A 23,179-nucleotide genomic window follows, 5' to 3' on the forward strand; every position below is an offset into this window, starting at 1 on the left:
GTGTCAGTATTGTAGACAGCCAGACATACTCAGAGGGACCTCATTCTCTGGAGGACATCCGTGAGAGGTGCCTCGTCTGCAGTGGTAGGGGAGCACCCTCATGGCCATAGTGTGTGCAGCATCCACACATCAGTTAGATCAGAGGAGGCAGTTTGCCGTAAATCACCACTTCAGCTTCTTGCACGCTGATTTCCCCTCATGGACAAGCCCCATTACTTGCAGGGAATACAGCAAACTACAGCAGTAGCTGTGGGAGAAGAGTGGCTTTGGAGAAGCTTTTGTCTGAACAGTTTCTGAAATCTAAAACAGAGGTTCTTGGCTCTGAGACAGAAGGCAATTAAAAAATTCTGTCTCAGAGCAGGCAGCTCGACAGACCTCCATTTCACACAGCCTATGGAAGATGTTGGTTTGGTTTCGTGCAGAATGAAAAGCTGGTCTCCAGGCCCACCACCTCATGGCATGTAACGTTGCCCTCTAGCCAGGCAGTTTCCAGGACTGGCACCTGCAAGAAGCTGTCCAAGAGATGACCTGTGTGATGGGACTTTCAGGGAAAGATTTGGGGAGCCTGGAGATCATGTTTTCCATTGGGTGGCATAAATTATGAAGCCGTAAGTTATACTTCTGAGTATACAGAGTGTTTTCATTTCTACCTAAGGAAACTAAAAATCAAACTCATGGATTCACACATTCTTTCTTTGCATTACCCAGTGCATAATAACTAGAAAAGTATTGCTTGGTGATATTTGAAGCCAGAGGGAAACAGTTAAGAAGTTGATCTTATTTGAGGAGCAACTTAATTCAAGTAACTCCATTAAAATCAAAGCAAAACCATTTTCCAGAAAAGCAATGCTCTAGGGCAGCCTGTCCTGAATGAGCCCTACATCATTTGGGTCTAATCCTCCATCTGGTTGATATCTCCTGACTTTTACACTGCCACAGGATCCTCCTGAACTCAGTGCAACATTTCTTATGCACAGATAATGCTGCAAAACTATCTGCACTGGAAAAAAAAAACAAGTTGTGAGTCTTGCTGGATTGGAAAAGCAGTATGAAGTTTTATATTTCAGAAATGCAGAAGATGGAAATATTAGCATGTTGTGCAGAAACATTAGTATATTCATTTCTCCCCTGACATTAACAAGTAACTTTAAAAATTGAATAGCAGTAGCTAAAGGAAACAGTAGCAAACATATATATCATTACAGTATATTTAAAAATGTGATGGGACACAGTATACTCTTTTTGTAGATAATTGAAGGAAAAGCTATAGCTTACAATGAGACATTAAAGATAGGATTCATGTCACTTAACTTTAATCACCTAAAATGTAAACATTTAATCTGAGTTAGTCTGTGCACTTTTTATAGCCAATAAAAAGAGAGCGAGATCTGCAAAAGACAACTCATCCTAGTCTAAAACGGGTGCCAAAACCTTGGGGATGGGGTGCCAAAACCTTGGGATGAGGTGTCTTCTGGAGGTACCTTTTCTTCCTCACTATTGAGGGAGCCTGGACAGCAAGCCTAGACCAGACACACATTTTTAGATCATTAAAATTAAGAGAGAAGTAGCCCAGCCTACACATCCAAGGATCCACATTGTGTAAAGCCCAGGGGAGATGGAGAGGAAAGTGTGTGCTCCTGCTTCGCTGACGTGTGGCTGAGGGGCTGAGGCTGGGGGTCCAGGGCTGCAGAGCAACGGGGGGGCCAGCAACCAAACCTGCAGACCTCAGGCAGGTTTCGGCTGATGGATGGCTCAGCTTGCTCAGCATTTGGGAACTCACTCCTGATGAGCTTCCTCCACAAAGCTCGTGCCACTCTGGATTTATGTGAGTGGGGAGAAACTGCAATCTGAAATCTGACCTCTGGGGCTCACGGCATTAGGATGGTTCTTCCTGACAGCTTCAGCCATACCAGATTATAAGCAATTAATTTAGCAAGCTATAAAAATAGAAGCACCTGTTTATTGAAGCACTGTTCATTTAAGATAACAATGCCATACTTTTCAGCATCATAACATTTTTAATTATTCTAATTCTTCCTTTTTCCACAAGGTCTATTCATTATTGCACCTGTAATCAACTTACAATGTATTTTTACTTTACAAAGCTAACTATGAAAAAATGGCTATCAGGCAAACAGACTTATTCCTGGCAGCATTTGAAATGGAGAGGTTCCCCTGGCTCAAGATCACCATTTTTTTTTCCTGACTAAAAATACGCTTTTGTCACTAATATCGTTAATTGACTAATACTCTATGCCTTCTCCTTCACCACTGAATTTTAACCGCGTTGCTTTTCAGAGACAGATTGAGGTTCCCGTCTGTTGGGGATGTATTTGTAGTCTCCCATGCACCCTTTTGCAGTGCAGCACCGCATGAAGGGTGGGAGGGCGAAAGCTGCAGTGACAGCCCACTCCCACCTGCGTGTCCTCCCGTCCCTGGCAAGCACGGGACAGTGGAGAAACTCTGACCCTGCCAGCTTCTCCTAGCCTGGTTTTTCCTTCAGGACTGGCATCAGGCAGTCTGTCCCGTCCTCCCTTTTTGACCCTGGTTCTCCCACCTTAAGACTTCAGATCTGCGTATCTCCTACATGGCTGTGTCGCAAAAGGTGGTGGTTGAGCTCGCTTCCTCTTGTGGCCAAAGAGTCTGTGGCCCCTGTATTCCCTAAGGGACCACAATTAATGTCCTTCTTCCCCATTAGCCCAGCTGAATCTGCCAGCAGTTCTCTTTAACCAGGCTTATTCCTGCAAGCCTTTCCTCCTCTTTGACCTTTTTATTTCTCTATGTTTATATTACACAGGCAACCAAATTTTCAGCACCATCCCAGGAATATTAAACCCAAGTTTAATATTCGTCATTGTTAGGAAAGTTTTCTTTGCTCTTAAAACTATATTTTTTTCCATTTTCACTTTCATCGTTGCTCTTTTAGAGCCTCTCAGGCAGTTGGAGTAATTCCTCTGATGTTACCCTGAGACACAAAAACATAACAGCAGTCATATATCTGTGACTGTATACACAGATTGAGCAATTTCATATTCACAGTTTGTTTAGAAATTGTAATTGCATTTGCCCTTCTGTGCAGACTTCTGTATTTCTTCCCAATTTATCCCTAGACCTGTTTTGGTTCCTGTCTGCTGAATTCCCTTCAGTCTGTAAAAAGCCTTCAGGCAACCGAGCTATCAGCACTACATTCATTTTTTCCCCAGTGACGTTTTAGCAGTGCCATGAGACTTCTCAATGAGGCAGCTGAGCTTGGCCATATTCCAGTGGATGCCTTTGAGCACATGGGCTTAATTTTCTTCCTCATAGTAAACCATTCAAATCTGTATTTCCTTTTTTAAGGCATGTTTAAATAGTTCTATTTTCTATTAGAAAAACAAATTGCAGTAGCAAATCTATTTTAACCAGTATGGAATAAGGAGCAAAATTCATCAATGTAATGTCATTGACTCAAAACCCAGTGAAATATATCTGTGACTCTTCACTCCTGCATCTCTACCTGTATTTATATATTACACCACCCAGTATGTGCACATCGGTTTGTGTAATACATGAATAAAAAAACAAATTAATTTTTTTTAAGTATATAAATGCAATGCTAGCTTCACACAGCATATCAATGAACTGACATTATGCTGGCAATATTCTAGCTCTGTTTCAATTTTTGTAAAGTTCAGAGATATCTTCCCAAACTTGGGAATTTTCTGTAAGCCTCCTGATGGCGGTAGCCTCCTCATGGCCTCTCCTCCTCCCCGCTCTCATGAAGTTGCACTGCTGCACCATGGGGCTCTAGGAGACCCACAAGGCTGGGTCGCCGACTTCAGTATCTTCCACGTATAGAGGTTTGGGGATTAGTCCCAGTCCAAGCCTTAATCTACAGTGCATTTGTACTTGGGGAAAAGTCCACTGATTTTAATCAAGCTGATGAAGCTTGTGGAAGTGTGTTTGTTCAAAAATTCGGTTTCATGAAATAAAGAACATGCCGTGAAAAATACCAGTGTGATGCTGAGCAGGCCCGTGGCGTTCAGTGTGTAAATACTTCCTAGCATTTTGTGATTCCCACTAGAAGCACAACAGGGCAAACTCCGTATCTAATCTGAGCATGTCACTAACCTGTGGTTTTAATAGGCTAGACAATAACAGTGTGGTAAAATCAAATGTCTGCCAGTTTCCAGAGCACTGGTGCCTGCGGGTGCTATACACTTCCCACTCTCAGACAGCAAATATCACCGGGCTTGGTCCATAGGGAAGGGTAGAAATCTCCTCACCTGATGTCATTCGGCACCCACTCCAAAACAGCAGCCTTCATGCTGGATGAATCCTTCCCTGGAGGTGCCTGTCTCCCCCGCCCCAGACTGCAGAGGGAGCGAGCCTGCACGATGACTTAAGCCTGATTAGGCTAGCTGCAATGAACCTGGCCTAATTCAGCAAAACACAGGCACAATCCCTCGTTGCTTATCTAAGCACGTGGGTATGCATTTCATTTGGTCATCAGCTTGTGCAGAAGTCAGTCCAACATGCATATGTTTACATTTCAGAAAGTGCTTAATTCAGGGACTAGGATGGTTGTACTAGGGCCTTAAAAACTGATTTTAGGTCTAGACAAGGTGGTCAATGGCTGTTCAATACTCATTGCTGGTATACTGCACCCATGCCCCATCGGGGAAAGCTATACCAACCCACTGCATTAAGAAAATTAATGTAGTATGAAAAATACTACATTCACTTGAAGAAGTATTTTCAAATTGTCCATGTATCATCAGGGAATCGTGGCTCAAGAACAATCTGAACTTCTTCAAAATGGCTGAACATTGAAAAACTCTATGGGCATCATGAAAACTTGGGGCATTTCAGCCAAAATGGTGAGCTACAGACGTATGAAAAAAGGAGTTTGAGTGGAAACTCTTACGCAACTTTAACCACAGTGACCAGGACTGTCAATGATAATTACCCCCGAGTGATTTTTAAAACACAAAGGGTTTTTTTTACTTACTAATTGAAGGTACATGTTGTGGTTGTACTCTTCTTCCTCTCTCATTCATAAAGATGATGTAGAAATTATTTTCATGTCTCACAGCGTTCATTATGGAGGGAGCCATTAGGTATGCAGTGAAATCCCACTGACCTCACGGCCTTTAAGCAAAGCAGGCATGTGTAACCATCGTGTCCATCTCTCCCCTGTCACTCTCTATTGCTCTCTTTACAGTCAAAGCCAAATACTCACTTGACAAAGCAATAGCGATTATGTGTCTGCTTTGTGGTCTGCTTCTCTAGTCCTGCAGACTACGTCTTCCTTTCTTCTTTAACACCTCAGACACCTAAAAAACCCTGTTAGGTTTTTATCTCCTTGATCTTTTTTATAGTGTTACATCTTGAGCTGATGGCACTGTAGTATATGCAAAGAATTTCCATTTTTTTAACGTTTAATAATCTGTAGTTAAAATTACTTTGGACAATATTGTTACAGCTGTATTTGAGTTAATAAAAATCAGATTCTTGGTGGTATAATTTGATATAAAACTACTTCATTATCATAATAACTAGGATTTAAATTAGAATTATAAACCAACACTGCATCAGGAGTTGTTGTATGAGCTAGAGAAAATTAGGCTGACTTGCACTCCAGTATATAACTTCCACTTTTTATTCTGTACATACAGATTAACTAATAGTCTTACTAATAGCCCGGTTCTGATTTTAAACTGCAGTAGCTCTGTTTATTAATGGGAGTTATTACTAGCTTTCACTGGCATGAGATCACAATTAGGCTTACTATCTTAATTTCTCTCAGTATATTCTTTGGCCAGAAGTTATATAGCGGAAGCACATCAGTCTGGATGCTACAAACTAAATTAATTCTCTAGGGAAAAATTCTTTGTTTCAGTGAATCAAGCTCACAGCTGAATCTGTACAAGCAATAGAAGCTGCAGGTATGCATCAAGGACAGAATTTGGGTCCATCTTCAGCCACAGTTGTGTATTTAATATTCCAGGAGTAAATCCAGATTAGAGTGATTGCTGTTTCTCTAATTAATGGAAGTGACCTGATATGAAGCCTCAAATTGCAGTGGTTGATTTCCAAAAATCTATGAATAGAATTACTGCCCCTGTGGGACTACTTGCTGAAGGGCTTGTAAGAGTGTAGTGTTCTATGTTAAATTGGATAAGAAATAATAATAAAAATAATAAATAATAATAAATGCATTTTTTCAGAGTCACTTTTCTGTGAAGAAAGGAGCTGCAGCCTTGGGTATTGGTACAGATAGTGTGATTCTGATTAGATGTGATGAAAGGTAAGTAAAGATGCCAAATACAGCTCCTTTTGTCCATACATAGAGGAAGATCATCAGGTGCTCAGCTCAGAGAGAGCATACAGGATGCAGTCAACAGTTGGTGTAATTCATCACAGCGCTATCATCTTCAGCAGCCTTACCGTGATTTATCCTGCATGAGGAACTGGCTCTGTCAGTAGCTTCTTTATGAGTCGGTTTTTGGAGCTCATAAAAAACCTTAAAGTTCCCATCCTCGGGGATTTCTGATATTTCTTTTTCTTTCACCCTGAAGTGAAACAAAAATTCCAACTAACATTTGTTCTTCATACATTCTGCTAAGGGACGAGGAAGAGGCTTGTTTTGGTCGAAGTGGAACATTTAGACACTCACATTTTGATCCATTAAAATGAAGCAAAGGGGGCCTTTTAAAGCAGTAAAATACTGAGGCGCTATTACTTCAGGCTCTCGCCATCCTTCTCAGCTGGACTGCATTTCCCTCAGTGCCCTGAATGGGGACGCCCCTACAGTGGGTGTGGAGAGAAGGGTCTTGGCAGCATTGTGGGAGCAGGGGCCAAGGAGGGGATTGGCCATTGGAAAGGCATAGCACAGCAGGCACCTAACCTATAGGTCCCATCAGCAATACAAAACCAGTGATAGATAACTTCTTGTTTAACTCACCCAACTAAAAGGGTTTGATTTTCTGTGAAAACCTGTTTTGCGAAAGCAAAGGAATATTAACAAAATCAACATGTTCTGATGAAGATTTTCAATTTTAGGGAAAACATGCTTTCTATGGGACAAAAGTTGATAGAACAGTCCTTATCGATTCTACTGAGAATCCTCTCAATAGAATATGCTTTTACTATGAGTCCCAAATATCATTGTTATAAGGTATTGAATTATTTATGGCTCTAGCATAAATGGAAGGTTTTACTGCTATAAAAATATTCTGCTCCCACATTAAAAGAAGAGCATCAACTAAGCAATTTACAGTGCTAATCACAGTGCCTGCATATTGGCTTACAGGCTTATTATCTCTGTACTGACAAAAGACTGAGCTCACCTTGAAGAGGAATTAATGACAACACCAACACAACCAGCACACATCAAAATAAACCTCCAATTGTTTCTATTCACTAAACACAGCCATGGATCAATGAAGTTGTGTCTTCCTTTTCTTTTGTGCAAATTCAGCGTGGTGGTTTTCTGTGCAGACCACAATGCTTACCCTGCCCACCCTGAGGTAAAGAGTGGGATTACTGTGTGTCTCACTAAATCCCAGCAGATGCCACTGGGACAAAGCGGGCTGTTTGCACAGGATATGGGCTTGTGCAGTGGACAGGACCCTCTGTGAACATGTGGACCTGTGGGAGTGTGAAGGAGCACCACAAGATCTTTTGATGTTTCCAGCATGACCAAGCACTCTTCTTGGTGGCTCTTCTCTTCCCCATCCTGACCCACACCTGCCAAGCTTGCCTTGTTTTGCTGTATCATGGGTCTGTGTAAATGTGTGGTGAATTTCAAGCCAGGAGAACGTGCAGAAAATCATGTTCTTGCTCGTACCCCAGACGGGCTAACCATGTATTTCCGTTGCCTCTTTTACTACCATGCCGACATCTTGGTAGCAATAGCACATTACCTACAGGTTTGGGGTCAAAACACTTTAGTATGGTATGGCAGCAGTGGAGACTGTGTTCAGATGTGGGTAATATGAGAAGACTTTGACACCAACACTTACTCTGTCCTTAGTGTCCTTTTGCTGCCAAGTCTCTTCTGCCTCTCCCAAAGCCAGCCTACTGCTTGGCTCCTTGGTAAAGCTTGGCATACTCAACATGACCAGGGGCTGGGTAATCACTTGTCTTGGTAAAAAAAAATCGGCAATGAAGGGTTCTGCACAGCTCTGTGTGTGTTTGTATGCACAAGCTCAATAAATTAGAAGCTATTAAAAGACCAACATCTAAACTATGTCTGGAGGAGGAACTCATTGCCTTCCTTTAGCATGCTTTTTTTTTCTTTATTCCTCTACTGATCCTAGAAACAGTTTTTGAAGATAAGACAACTACTGCTTTTCTCTGAACATGTCATCTAACTGGGGGGAGCTCACAATGAGTTGAATATTCTTTAGGCCTTGAACTTTTTTGAGAAAAATTAGGGCCAATTTTTAGACAGATTTTGCAAAAGACTCAACAATGCAAACTCACTTCTACTGAAATAATTACTGACTTATTGTGAGCTGTGTAAGGATGAAAACTTAATAAAACCTAGCAGTATCTTATTACAAGAAGTTAGTAATTTTTTTTTTTTAAATTTACATCCATCCAAATGTCATGAAAATACTTCAGGGTTTTTTCATGTAAAAGTAAAACTAAAATGCATGGTTTGATTTGTTTCCCTAGAACCACTACTTTGAGCTTTAGTAAAGGGGTTTTTTTTTAAAGCAAAAGGAAACAGTGCTTTAGTGATAGAAAAAAATGCGTCCAACTATACTAAACCCCAAAAAAGTCCTTGAAAGTACATATACACATAAAAAACTAAATGGACAACTCTTGAATCCAGTGAAGAGTTTATTCCTGTAATGTGGGGAGCTGTCATGTTTGTATTGCTGTTACGCAGAGTCTCTTCTTAGCTAGTCTTGCTTGTGGCTAAAGCAAAGAAAAAACATAACCTCAATATTCCATATCAGCACTGTTTACCTTGTGCTTCATTCATTTACAGGATTTCATAAATTAGCCTATGAGCCTTGTACTGCTGAGTCTGAATCTCATGCGAATGGTCCATACTAAATGTGTTGCAATGTACAGTCAATACAGAGGGCCTGACAGTGCATTTAATGAGTCCAGACTGGTAGCTTCTTCTCATATCCTGCTTCAAGCAAATGTGAACATGTAACACACCAAACTGCGGAACAGTTGCCCTGAAATGAGTTCATCCCTCAGATGGAAACATGGAAACGACTGCTTACACCAGAGCTGAGTCGCACTGCTCAAGGCCATGCAGCTCAGCTGGCATTTTTTGTGCTTGCTGAAGGAGGACCAGGGGGGTTGGCACCCAGCGAGCTTCTTGGGACCCTGGGCTGAGCCTCTTCCTCAGGGCCTGGAGCATATTCCTAGGGCTGTAACATCAAACAGGACCAGGAGGCTCCATGGAGCAGCATCAGTCTTTAATGAGGGTGGCCACGAGGTAACTTCTCTCAGTTACCATCACTGTATTGATGCAAGCTGGTTGACAAAATAATTAAGGTAAAACTCAGACTAATGGTCAGAGTCTTTCTGTGCTCTTCAGTGGTGCACAAGCCTTGGGCAAAAAAGTACTTTGTTCCTTATTTGGGTTTCCTATTAAGTGAAGAAGTAACTGCAAGAACTGATTTCAAGATCAAATTTCTAATGTAACTTTCTCTTGCTCCAGAGGAAAAATGATCCCATCAGACCTTGAAAGAAGAATTCTTGAAGCCAAACAAAAAGTAAGTTTACTAGCTTTTCTGCTTTCCCAAAACCAAAAATAACCCAAGAATGATACAGTTAGTTAGTTGGTTTGCATTCCTTGGTAAAACAACATAGGCTTGCCCATTAACTTTTGATTTATTTTTCAGAAATTTAGCCTGGCAAGAGTTGCTGAGAAAATACTTCATAATCTTCATGAGCTATTTGGCTTTTTTTATGTATTCCTCTGTATAATGTCCCCTTTTTTATATTATAAGCCTTTGATGCAGTCCCTCAGCTGAATATTGGCAAAAACATTTGGGTAATTTGTACATATTTTAACATGTTGAAAGTATTCCTCCTCATAGTCATCAAAACAATGGAAGATAAACTAAAATCCACACATCTCAAAAATGCACCACTTTTGTATGTGTTCATTAATAGAAGCTAGAATTAAAACAATGGATTAAAGTGTGCAATGGAGTTAGCCCTGTGCCTTCAACATTTATGTAAGTAATCTTTAGAAACACAGCATTCAAAGCTCATTAATAACACAAATCTTCATTAAAAGCTTACTTTGTCTAAGAAAAGCAATATGGTAGATAAAAATGAAAGGTAGCATGGCAGTAGAGTACCACCCAAACCTATTGATGATGTATTCCACTTTGCAGAGGGAAGTTTAGATGGTTTTGATAGTTTAAACCCCAGCTCTGCAAAAAAATGTAGCCACTCTTTACCTTCGTTGCTCTGAGTACTGCTTATGAAATCAAGAGAACTACAAATGCATTTAAAATGGAACACTGGTATAAATTATGGCATGTGACGGACAGTGACCGCTCCCTGTGAGGCACAGCATCTAGCAGAGGGAAACCCAGAGGTGGTCCCTGGCCCCCGTGGAGACTGCTGTCTCCCCACTCTGCACAAGCGATGGGGCTGGAGCTGAGCCCCACACCTCCCCTGTGCATTGCCCCCAGGACACACCCCCAGACAAGGTGCTCCCACTGGCAGGACTGGGCCACCACAGGTTACCTACCACTGGGGTAATTATAATACAGCCCAGGGCACAGTCCACCAGAGATATTTCTGGCACAGTGGTGCCTGGGAGAGGTTTGGTTTATGCAACATCATGCAGAGCGGCCCTTTGTGTTTCAGGTGGGGGCAAGGAGCAGAATTGTTGTTCTGAGCCCTCACCTGTCTCATGCATCCTAATAAATGGAGGATGATGGTTTGGAAGCTTGCTGCCACCTTAAGGTAGAAACTGTAATAACACTGGCATCTAAACTAAGAAAACCAGTGCAATGTAGCAGGGATGTCCTCTAGGAGACACTTGTGGGTTCAGTGTGGAGGCACCACAAGAGGAATTAGGGCTGCTGCAAGCTGCGGAGGCTGCGGCACCCTGACCTTGCCAAATACCTCTGTGATTTCTTGCAGGGATTTGTTCCTTTTCTGGTGAGTGCCACAGCTGGGACAACAGTGTACGGGGCGTTTGATCCGCTCATAGCTATTGCAGACATCTGCAAGAAATATAAAATCTGGATGCACGTGGATGTAAGTATCATCTTACGTGGGGGGCTGGATTACAAGATGTATTAGCATTAATTTATTCATTTTGGACAGTGTCATCTTGTACAAAACCCGTTGTGTTTGGTTCCTGTAATTAAGTCGTAACATCCAGGTGCTGAGTTACCGCTCCTCTGAAAGGCTCAGGTCAGGGGGACATTTTGGGACCTGTGACACTGCGGTACCTTTAGCAACTGGGACACCTAAGATGACGTAGTTTGAGTGCTTTTGGCCATCAGTTTTAGCTCTAAATGCCATTAGTACAAGAAATACATAAGAACCATACTGAGCACTGGCTCAGCTTTTGCAGCAGCTGCAAAATTAATACATAAGGAAAAGGCTACATTTGTGTGGAATAAAGTACTGCAAATTGCTGAAGAGGTTAATGAGAGTGTTAGAGAAATTTATCACGTTGGCTACTTAGCTTTATCTGGGCTCTTGCCAATAAATCTTTCTGAAGGTTCATCTTTCAGCCCTAGAATGGCTTTTGTGTCATTTTTTGCAAATCCTTTCTCCAAAAAGGCTTGGTAATTTAATTTCCATGGGGATGGGTATCTTGCTTTTGGATTACTGTGTCAGCCAAAATCACTCCAATTCAAAGGAAGAATTCATATTTACCTTAAACTACTTCACACGAAGTGCCTGCTTGTCCCAAATCTCTGTGAGCGAAAGGAAATGAGTAGCGGGCAAGCAGTAGTGATCTGAAATCTGGTAAAAACTCACCAGAGCGGCTGAGATCCCCGTCTGGTTTGTTATCATCACCGAGCCACTAAAAGAGAAAAGGCAAGTTACCCAGGAGCAGCTCTGCAAGTCATTAATTACAGTGAGGGGCAGCCCAACCTGTCGGTGTCAGAGGAGGTGGCGAGGGAGGGGTGAGCAGGCGATAAGGGTTGGCACGCAGATTACAGGCTACAAAATCACCGCTTCCAAGCTAGTGGAAGAAAATTGTTAGTACAGCTAATGCCTCAGGCCCCGTCTGCCTTAAGAGAATGTGTCCTGTCTTCTAGGGAGCATGGGGCGGCGGGCTCCTGATGTCAAGAAAGCACAAATGGAAGTTAAATGGCGTTGAAAGGTATGATTGATTAATAGCAATTAAACACATTTATGAAATACATTTTATCACACTTGTGATTACCATAACAATGCCTATAAATAAAAATTGATGTTATCTCCAAGATGCAATATGAAGAAATTATGCAGACTGACCTTCCAGGTGAAGTAGCATTGCTAAGTGTCTCTGTTCAATGCTACAGTAATGTGGCACTTTGTTTTGTAATACCTTTCTCATTTGAGTTTTCATTCCTTCCAGCATACATTGCAGCTCCAGGGTGGTTTCTGCAGCATCCAACATGAATTAGCAATTGCATTCCTCCAAGAAGTGAATCTTGGAGGTCTTGCATGCTGAAGTCTAGGTATGAAAGGTGGATGCACCAAACCTGCAGTTTGGACAGGTGTCCTGGTGGCCACTGACCACCACTCTGTTGCTTCTGGAGAGATTATCCCCCTCCAGGCTGTGTTAATGACACCTTCTCAGTAAATCTGTGCCTGGATATACACGGTTGTAGCCATGAGCTCATGAACATCACACGTACACACAGATGAACATAAGCGATGCCAGTCCACTTCAGAGTCTGGAAAGACTGAACTTTCAGTTTATTCAAAAACTTTTAGTTAAGCTGTGAACTCCTTGCCATGTTAAGATTTACCTGCGTTCAAGGGAAGACAAATGAAAACCATTTGGGACTTCTGTGAGCCACAAATGACTGGGGGCTCAGAGAGTATTTGGAGGAAGGTTATATATGCTTGACCTGTTTTGTATTCTTCTCAGGCAAATATTTAGGCCGCTTGCTAGAGCCTCACTGGGTAGATGGAGTCACTCTCACATTTGTGTATTTTCTGAAACACATGCTGTTTGAGAGTAAATTATTACTCCATTCCACCTTTTTTATCTCAAAATCGAATTGCTGCTTTTTGCCAATTAAAATTACAAACAACTTCCTCATCCTGTTCCTGAAGATTAGGAGGATACCTTGATGATTCAGTTCCTTTCTCATACATCTCACATGCAAAATTTGGAAAGCAGCCAAAGGTTCTATGAATTTGATTTAGTTAAGACTGCCTCCAGCACTCCAAACTTACATGTTCTGCATTAAAAGGATATACATCCAAATATCCAGCAAGTTTGAAAAATCTACCCAGTTGCCTTTGAGGACAGAGTTTGAAAAAAAGAGTTTGCCTCCCAAATTGCTGTGCAAATTCTGCTGGAATGAGAAGTTCAGGTGGAATCTATACTGGGGAGTTTTCCAAATAATACGCTTTAGATGCAGAACTCCACTGGCTTTTATCTAGCGCTTTGGTAAGTGACATCTCCATATGTTTGGCAATGAATTAATGAAATTTGTCATTTCCAGTGCTGTTCCTCTGCTTGATGGACACAGCATCTCATTTCAGTTTGTCCAGATTTCAAATGCGGGTACTTTTAGAGGAGACTTACTAAACCCAGCTTTCATGGACATTCCTGTTTCATGGTAGATACTAGAGTACAACCCAGTCATTACAGGTCTGGATGGAAGAGAACTGGGGCTGTGACTCATGTTTGATAGGGGAGAAAGGGACAATGAGGGAACATTAGATAGGGCATTCTGTGCTCCAAGTACTCCCATCCTTCTGGTAACAGACAGTTCAGCAAAAATACTCCTGTCGAAGGCAGGAGGAATTGCAGGACCATCCTTACAGTGCCTTCCAGTCCCCACATGGCAGATTTCAAGCTGCTCCAAGGCACCCTTGAAGGAAGCGTGTCGCCCGGTGTCTGGAGCAGATGGGTCTGGCCACCGTCAGGAGTTTCAGTCGGGTGTCCCTCTCCCAGGGGCTTGGGCAGGGGGTGAGGGCTGTGTGAGAAAAGCACGTTTGCAGCTGAATGAGCAGAGCGCTCATTCAGGGTCTGGGCATCCATCCTGGGCTGCAGCCGGCCCGTGAATGCACCTCCCGTCTGTTTTTAATGGTGGCTGAGGACCAAATTCTGCCAGTCTTGAATCTCTCCTGTCATCCGTTTGAAATCTCTAAAGGAAAACTTTCCCTCCTTTTTTTTTTTTTTTTTTCTGTCTGTGACCCACAGCCAAAAAATCCCATAAGTGCTTGGTGCTCAGTTTTTTGGGTGAATGTGAGATGCTTTAAAAAAACATCTGTGGATCCATGTAGCTTTTTTCCTTCACTGTTGGTCTCAGTCAGCAATTTCTTCAAGCACATACTGATGGCTGAAGCCCAGAATAACTGATAACAAATGAAAAATGGTGGATTTTTATTTTACATAATTTTTTTTCTGTGTGCAGTTGGGATGTAATTGGGGAAATAAATGACCTTAGGGTAAATTAAATGTTTTAGGCAGATAATTAACATCTGGCTGTTGTCAGTAAATAATCCTTTTGCTTGACAAAACCCATTCCACTGCTATTACCTAGAAGTCCTTTAAAGAATTTCTGCCTCATTCTGCATAGGCACAGATAAAAATTAAAAAGTATCGTATCAAAGGAAATTCATAGACCTGAATGCACGTTCAGAATCATTAGCTTTGGTGTTGCAGTCAGATGACTGACTGAGCTGATTAAAAGCTGCCGAATACTCGAAAAGCCAAGCCAAGTGGCCAGATGTTGCCTGTGGAAGACTGTTCCCTGCAGATTTTGCATCAGAATTGCGCAGTCCCGTTTAAATAGGAAAGAAGAAAGCACAGAAGTGCTGCCCGGTGGCTATGTGAATTTTGGTGTTGCTTGCTTTGAAGGAGTGAAAGCAATTTGGCAGGAAATGATAAGGACATGCATAAACCTCTAGTGCTGTCTCCAAATCCTACAAAGGAAAATACTGCCAGATTCCAACATGCTCACCGCTTTTCACGTAAATGTTACCTGCAATTGTGACCTGGGTGGTTTAAGTTTTTACATGCCCCTGTTGACTGATTTATACTGTCAAAACTCAAATCACTGCACTACATGGAATCCTGTGCACTGTGCATCCTTGACAGCCTGTCAGATAGGGCACAGATGTGCACATCTATCAGCTAATCATCATATGTAATAATAGTAATTAAGAAATAGCCAGTCAAGCGTAACACAAAATTAAAATAATAAACGACTGGACAACCTTCCATTCAGCTCTTGCCACAGTCCCAAACGTCTCTTCTCTAAGCTTTATCGTGACAGGACCCTCTTTGTTCACAAGTTATTTTTGCAGTGAATGTGTCCTGGAGGGAGGCAACATCAGGCTCTTTTGTGGAAGGGTGGGTCAGTTCTATGTTTATTACTATGGTAATTTTGGACTCAGTCCTTCAGCATGTGAATTATCATAGCCACGCTAAAATTAAGGAGCTATGAAAACCTACCATGAGCAGAGCAATGAGAAAAATTACATTGGGCCAGGTTTTCCAAGTTACTCAGAGACTTAGAGGTACCCAGGAGTATTTAAAGGAATTTTTTAAAAATGCCTATGTGAGCTACTTACTAGAATCTTACTGAAACTGGAATAAATGGGAGAGAATGTGCTAGTTCAGCAGCTTCCTATCTGCATCTTTAATCAGCTGTGTGACTTTAGAAAGTTCATCAGGCAGACGGGTGTTCTTAGGAAGTTTGCCTTATGTTTATGACGTATAGATGACTCCCCAGAAAGTTTAATGCTGATTAACTTTAGTGGATAGAGCAATTATCCTGCAGTAAGTTGCCAGAATTGTCATCCAAAAACCAACTAGAGTGGATTAGGTCCCTTATGAAGGCATTAAATTCCTAATATCTGCAATAATTATTTTCAGCTTTGTTTTCTCAGAAAAACATCCGCATTACTACATGTTCATTATTCTTATTATTATTACTAAATGTCTCTGTGGTTTCACCGCCATAGTACAATGTCTGAGTTTCATGTGGTTTGCTGCCCCAGGGCCAATTCGGTGACCTGGAACCCTCACAAGATGATGGGCGTCCCGCTGCAGTGTTCAGCCCTGCTAGTAAGAGAAGAGGTATGTCCCAATATGCTCACTTCTCTGACCTTTCCTGACATTTTGCTTCTGCAAATACTGGATGTTTTCTTCATAACTGTGTCATAGCTAATATTCGCTAATGTGATGAGGATTGTAAAAGAAACGGAGAAGCAGACCTCTAGTTACTTGCTTAGGCTGTGAGTGCAAAAGGAATTAAAGCAGCTGTCTAGCAGAAATGATAGATCCAATTAATGGCAACGATCTGCAGAGTTTTGTGGCTTTCCATTCAAAACATCCATAGTTAAGTTGTGGGTGCATAGCTGTGTAACCCCACTAGTTTCTGTGTAGCATAAAATGTGACTGTAGGCAGACTCTTAGGATGAATGGTGTGGTATACATGCAGCATGACATTTGGTCCAGAATCTAGGCATCATTACACTTGCTAGACTTACTTATATGATAGATATTTCAGCCCAGCTCTGATCCATGTATCCATTTTGGGGCACATGGAAATAAAAAGGAAGACTTAAGTTCACTTGGAATAAAAAGTAGGCATTTAATTTAGTCCTAGAATTTGAATTACCCTGTAATTTTCATAACAACCATCCGTTACTGGGACAGCTGCTATACCACCACCACTTACTAGACCAGCTATCCAAAAGCTGGTTGCTGTTTTGCTAACAGCTGTACAGCAGATTGTATACAAAGTGATTGCACTTAGGAAGAGAAAAGCTGGCTTTTACTTGCCCTCTGGGTCAGTTCCCCGAGACAAATCCTGCCTGGTTCTAGTCACTACCATCCTTGACCTCTAGTGAGAACAGGTGGCTCAGATTAGGAAAAAGCCCATTTTTTTCCCCCTCTCATTTTACTATCTCAGTTTTGAGTTGCACATAAAGACTAGACTTGATGATAAACAGCCAAGTTTTGATTGTTCTTGGACTGAAAATTGCAATTTTAGGCAACAGCCCTAAGGTATACCTTAAGCTTGATGAGGACTTAACTAGAGCCAGAACATGACTCTCTGCATTTCACTTAAAACGCTGAAAAGGAAACCTCATGCTTTCAAGAGCCAAGTTTCTTCACCTTGTTGGCTTCTGGCCCTCCCACAAAGCTGCCTCTCAAAATAGTATCTTGCAACCCAGAAATAGCTTTAGCTGGCTCTTTAAAGGCCTTATGCCCTTCTGTCTGTTCAAAGCTTTCTATACCACTTAAGCATCCAATCTGCAGCTGAGGGCTTTGCAGAAAAGAACTGTGCCTACAAAGAAAGAAAACAATGAAAATCAGAATTTTAAGAGACCAAAGCAATTAGAAAAGTGATGTGGTACTATTTAGATTAGTCATCAAATTGGCTTGGTCTGACTCAACTAGAAAAAAAAAACCTTCCAAGGAAAGGAGGAAAAGGAACTAGAACGAGGAATAAAAAGCAAGATCCAAAGATGAACTTCTGCATAATGATGCTAGGAAGCACAATGTCTGGCTTCTTTTAAAAAATGTCTTGGCTCTGGGAGTGGATTACACGTTGCTGGGTCAGGTACCGAGGTGTCCTGGGCACCGAACGGGATATGAAAAACTTAGTCCACTGAGCAACTAAGTCTGATTTTCTCCTTTTTTTTTTGATCTTCCTTTTGCACTTGGACACATATTCCACTGAATTTGGGTGTTTCTAATTTTTTGCCCAAAGCAACACTAGTCACATCTGTGCCAACATCACTTTTTTGTGTCTTTGTTTCTACAAGGGATTGATGCAGAGTTGCAATCAAATGCACGCTTCCTACCTCTTTCAACAAGACAAGCACTACGACCTGTCGTATGACACAGGAGACAAGGCTTTGCAATGTGGACGGCACGTTGATGTCTTCAAGCTATGGCTGATGTGGAGGGCAAAGGTAGGACTGCCTACAGTATGTTTGTTGGCATTAAAATAACGCGCACCAGATACAGGGTTTTTTTCTGTAATCATCATTTTAGAGAATGTCTGACCTGAATTTCCCATCTATAACATGAAAGAAAGAACATTATTATTTCTGGGGTTTTTATACTTTTAACAATTTAGCTTCAAAGCAGCACACATGATTTGAAACTTGAACTCCACGGCTTTGCATAACATTTGCTTTGTGTAACTGTAGGAGTCTAACAGCATAAATCATATACCTAAGAACATTGTTGCGAAGATTTTTGGAAATACAAAGATGTTTTAATGACATTCAGAAATTAAACATGGCAAATCAGGACTGGAATACCTAGTATCATTGCATGCAGTAGATATGAAGTCGTCTTTTGAAGGAGTAGAGGAAAATTCATCAAGATCTGTTCTCTGGGAAATCTGAAAACGTCAGCTTTAGTGATTAATACATCTGTATTTGTAGAATGTTGCTAAATAAGTTCTTCCATGTATTTTTCCAATCTATTATGTCAAGTTGCCTCAGGTTTGTTCAGAGGAGATGACATCACTGTTTTCATTTCCAGAAAGCCTTAAAGATCCTCATGTGCTTCATTAAAACTCTGAAAACAGTTCTGAGACAGACATCAGATGTAGCTGGAGGTGTGGGAGTCTGTCGAAGAGGATGCAAGTTTCTGTGGTTGCAGTCGCTGTTGTGCTAACTGGGGTCTCCAGAGCGGCAGGCAATTTTAGCCACGTCTCTCTTTAACTCCAAGCCTTTCTCCCCGGGGCTGTGTTAGCTCTACTCTGTTTTGAAATCTCTATACACAGAGGGATAATGACAGGGGCTTTTAAGTCAGTTCTGCACTGCCAGAACAGATTTAGCAGGGACATGCATCCATTACTCAGAGACATTTCTTCATCTAAACCCCATTTTTTCAATATGCCTTGTACTGCTTTTTCTCTTCTCACACTCCACTTGTAATATTAACGTTACAAAATAGGATGTGTGTTTCTTAAACAGTTTACCTATTCCAGCTGTTTATTCCCCTTCCTCCCTCATAAAGCTGAATCCTTTGTTTGTGGCATCACAGCTGGTGATTGCAGGAACAATTATGATGTCACAGAGAGAGGATTATGACTTCTGCCAGAGAAGAAATAGCAGGTTTTGCTGCAGCTCTTAAAAACACAGCTTCTGAGTTTATATGGTGTCAATTAGGAAAAAAGAGAAAAACATTACAGAGGCAGGGCAGTATCTAAAGAAAGCATGAGTTTTCACAGGCATCAGGCCAGGCTCTGAAATCGTATCTGCATATTCTGTGTTTAACTAAAAAAGAAAAACTAATCTTGGAAAAGCCCCTAGCACATAGCCTCTGGAAGGTTAAAATCCCCTATTCTGAAAATAGCAGAGGACTCCCCATGTCTGGAACTCAACACCTTCTAGAGACGCTCCCCTGCGCCAGCCCAGGCTGTCCAAAATCGTGCTCAGCCCCTCTGCAAAATCTGCCAACGAGGGCACCCTTCATCAGAGGCATTAGCAATATTTTGCTGAGAACCAAGCTAGTACCCAGCGCTTATTTGGCAGAGGTGGCTATAAGGAAGTCAGTGACAAGAGCTAGAGACAACTGAGCTCTGCTTAGCAAAGTGTCATTCATCTCGTAGAATCAGATCCTTAATCTGTCCCACAGAAACTTCTCAGAGGTGACTTGTGCTGGTGCTTTGGCAAGTGCTGCATGGTCCTTTCGCTGTTTCGGTTCACAGAACAGATAGTCACGTAACTTTTTTTCTCCCTCTGTCTCTAAAGGGAACTACAGGATTTGAAGCACAAATTGATAAGTGCTTGGAACTTGCAGAATACCTGTATAATAAAATAAAGAACAGAGAAGGGTATGAAATGGTGTTTGATGGAAAGGTATGTATTGCAACTTCTTTTTCCCAGCTGGTCAACAGGACTTGCCTTAGTCACCTATTGGGATGCTACCGACAGGTCAAACCAAACCACAGGTGACAGAAAGTAGTGTCCCTTGTAACAAAACCTGTTGTTGTGCCAATATCTCTCTTCCTCATGGGATCCAGCAACAAGGGAGATGAGGCAGCTGTGCATAAGATTTCAGTGTGCACAGTTTCACCTCACTGAAACTAAACACCGGCATCACAGGCTAACACAGCACACACACAGTTAGAACCAGCTCTTAAGTAATAAAACCAAGTTGCAGTTTCCTAACAGCAGGGTCCGTTAGGAGTGGGGGGTTGCAGTGCCCTACACAACTCTGAAAGGACGGTTGTGCAAAGCACTTTCATCAGCATCCTCAGGTGGGCAGTCACAGGGGACCTGGGGTGACCCAGGGAGGCCATCTGCACGGCCGTACCTGCTTCACTAGGGTGCAGCACAGCAGGGTGGGGGCTGGTGTTGAAAAGTTAACTGGTGTTTTACCTGTAAAAGAGAAAAAAAAGGTCTCATTTTAGGTTTTTTTTCCTACTTATGATGGTTTTTGCTCTCTGTACTTGCCCTGGAAGGTTTTGTCTCTCAGAACATTGCTCCCTGGTAGTGATCACTTAGTGCATGCCTGAGGGGTCTGCAGCACAAGGATAAACTTCACCATGTTTCTTCCAACAGAGATCACATGCTCATACCCACATGCCGCTATGTGATTTATTTCTTGTACCTCACACATCATCACTGAATTTGGTCCACAGGGTCTGATGATGAGTAAAGGAACCAGCAGTAGTAGGAGTCACTGTGGCTCACACATTTAGCATCCAGCAAAGAGGAGCGTAGCAAGGCAGGCAGCTGTTGGGAGATTGCAAAAATACACAAAATGTCAGCTGGTTCTTACTTTATGTCTTTCTACTTGGTGCTCCCATGTAAGTTAAACTAGCTAAGATGCTGCAGTGCATGCATATTAATACAGCAGCTAGCTGAATCAAACTGAGATGTAATAAATTTCATTAAGTGTAAGAAAATCTTAGGCTGTCTTATGCACCACCTGTGACTCCTGTTTACAGAATCAGATTTTATATTATTCTGTCATGTAATAAAAGTAAATGACATGGTCCTCGCCTCGAAATTATCTGTAATAGACTCCTGCCTTAGCCACATGATCCCTCCAGCCTCTGGAGGGGACAGCACCTACAAAATCTAGATGCTGCTCAGTAGGGGATAAATGTATTTGCACAGCTGGATGATGTGTTACTGCATCTGACACCCTGGGAATAAATTGCCTAAAATTATCTTTTCTGCATTAATAATGATGATGACTCTCAGTGGTCCACAATAATGAAAGCCATAGACTGCTGTCGCAATATGATGTACAAGAGGGGGGGAAAGGCATGAACTTAATTGCAACTGAGATATCCTGAGCATTTCTTACAGTGCAAACCATGTAAACCATTTTTCTGTGTTTAGCCTCAGCACACAAACGTCTGCTTCTGGTATATACCTCCCAGCTTGCGCAGCATGGAAGACAACGAAGAAAGGATGAGCCGCCTTATGAAGGTAAGCAGCGACCTCCAGACATCGTGTAGTGAACAGTGCAATCCCTGCAGGCAGGCAATCCCCGAAATGCCCTCCCAGGGCACAGGGCAAGGTCACCTCATGATAGTCCAGCAAATGACACCTCCGTGGTCATTTTTCTGCAGGTTAGGCTGGCACCACCTTACTCTGGTCTCCACTTTTGATATTTCCTGGGTTTGCCTGGTCCCTAGAGTACTTACTTGGACTCTGTGTATAATAACTGAAGTTACTGTAGACTGCAGTTGCTAAACCCAGCAAGTGCAACAATAGCTTGGTAATACCATGGCATGCTGGTATACAAAAAGAAGATGGAAAACGATTGCAACAGTGTGTTTTAAGCACTACAAAAACCAGCTACTGTGTGGCTGTCAGCAGTACTGAGAGAGCTGGGGGGGATTCCCTTGTGATTTTAACAGCAGGACAAAGAAACAGGATAAACCCAATGTCTTTTCAGTGAGCCATTTATTCCTTAATGGAGGTGAACTTTTTTATTAATACTGGATGTAATTTCATTTTAACTGCTTGTAGCTCTTCATCTTTTTTAAAAGAAGAAAACATACTCTGTGTTTTGTATAATAATAACAATGAGGATGATGTTAATAATAATAATAAGGATGATGGTAATAATGAAAATAATAATCATCATCATCATCATCATCCCCTGCTTTTTTGTACATTGCAGGTGGCACCAGTGATAAAAGCCAGGATGATGGAGTATGGGACGACCATGGTGAGCTATCAGCCCCTGGGAGACAAAGTAAACTTCTTCCGGATGGTCATCTCAAACCCCGCAGCGACTCACCAAGACATTGATTTCCTGATCGATGAAATAGAACGCCTGGGACAAGATTTATAATAATTGGGTGTGAAAGTCTGTTCCTGGACCTCTGACTAGACAATTAAGTTGTCACAAACTGTGCGAATGTATTTGTAGTTTGTTCCAAAGTAAATCTATTTCTATATTGTGGCGTTGGAGTAGAGTACAGTTTAAAATCAAGAAACATGGCTCCTTTAAAGTCCTTTCCTGAGTTTTAGAATACCTCCTTAATAATTAGCTGAACAAAAAGCTGCATTGAAACAAATAAGGAAGAACAGAAGATACTTAAGATTTTATCCCCAATTTTAACACAGTGACTTCTTTAAATTAAAAGCAATCAGACTGAATGATGCCAAATTTGCCCAAAATGATGACAAAATCGAATTGGGGGAAGTGGGAGGGGGCAGCGAGAAGCAGAGTATACAAGCTGTGTGTTTAAAAGCGGAAGTATTTTGCCTTTTTCATAGTATTAGGACAGAATTTCTAATTTACCTATAGTAACATTTCAAATGTATTTAAATAGGTATAGTTTTACAAAGGGAAATATATATATATTAAAAAATCCTATTTTGTAAACTATATATTTTTATTTTTATGGGTTATAAAACTGCAAGGACAGAAGCTGAAAATTAACTAGGATTCTTTTTCTTTTGATGGAGGTGCCTCAAATATTTATTACTGCTTATTTTAAAATGTAAGCCCACATACTACATTCTTAGAGGTACCAGTACCTCATTTCTCCATGTCATGTGGATTGTACAT

At 41.6% G+C, this 23,179-nt stretch overlaps 1 protein-coding gene across 4 annotated transcripts in view; it reads left to right on the plus strand.

Moving 5' to 3' along the window:
- GAD2 (glutamate decarboxylase 2) overlaps positions 1–22,938 on the plus strand; it is a 37,710-nt gene extending 14,772 nt beyond the window's left edge. For all 4 annotated transcript variants that reach the window (XM_035890166.1, XM_035890167.1, XM_035890163.1 and 1 more), the window contains 9 exons: positions 6,210–6,289; positions 9,674–9,728; positions 11,119–11,235; positions 12,255–12,319; positions 16,168–16,246; positions 17,944–18,093; positions 19,891–19,998; positions 21,493–21,582; positions 22,283–22,938. In XM_035890166.1, coding sequence (XP_035746059.1) covers positions 6,210–6,289; positions 9,674–9,728; positions 11,119–11,235; positions 12,255–12,319; positions 16,168–16,246; positions 17,944–18,093; positions 19,891–19,998; positions 21,493–21,582; positions 22,283–22,456 — 918 coding nt within the window. In that variant the 3' untranslated portion in view covers positions 22,457–22,938. The remainder of the gene's footprint in view (positions 1–6,209; positions 6,290–9,673; positions 9,729–11,118; positions 11,236–12,254; positions 12,320–16,167; positions 16,247–17,943; positions 18,094–19,890; positions 19,999–21,492; positions 21,583–22,282) is intronic.
- Positions 22,939–23,179: the final 241 nt, after the last annotated feature.

The sequence above is a fragment of the Egretta garzetta genome, unplaced genomic scaffold, assembly GCF_000687185.1.
Source record: "Egretta garzetta isolate BGI_Z169 unplaced genomic scaffold, ASM68718v1 scaffold142, whole genome shotgun sequence".
Lineage (NCBI taxonomy): Eukaryota > Metazoa > Chordata > Aves > Pelecaniformes > Ardeidae > Egretta > Egretta garzetta.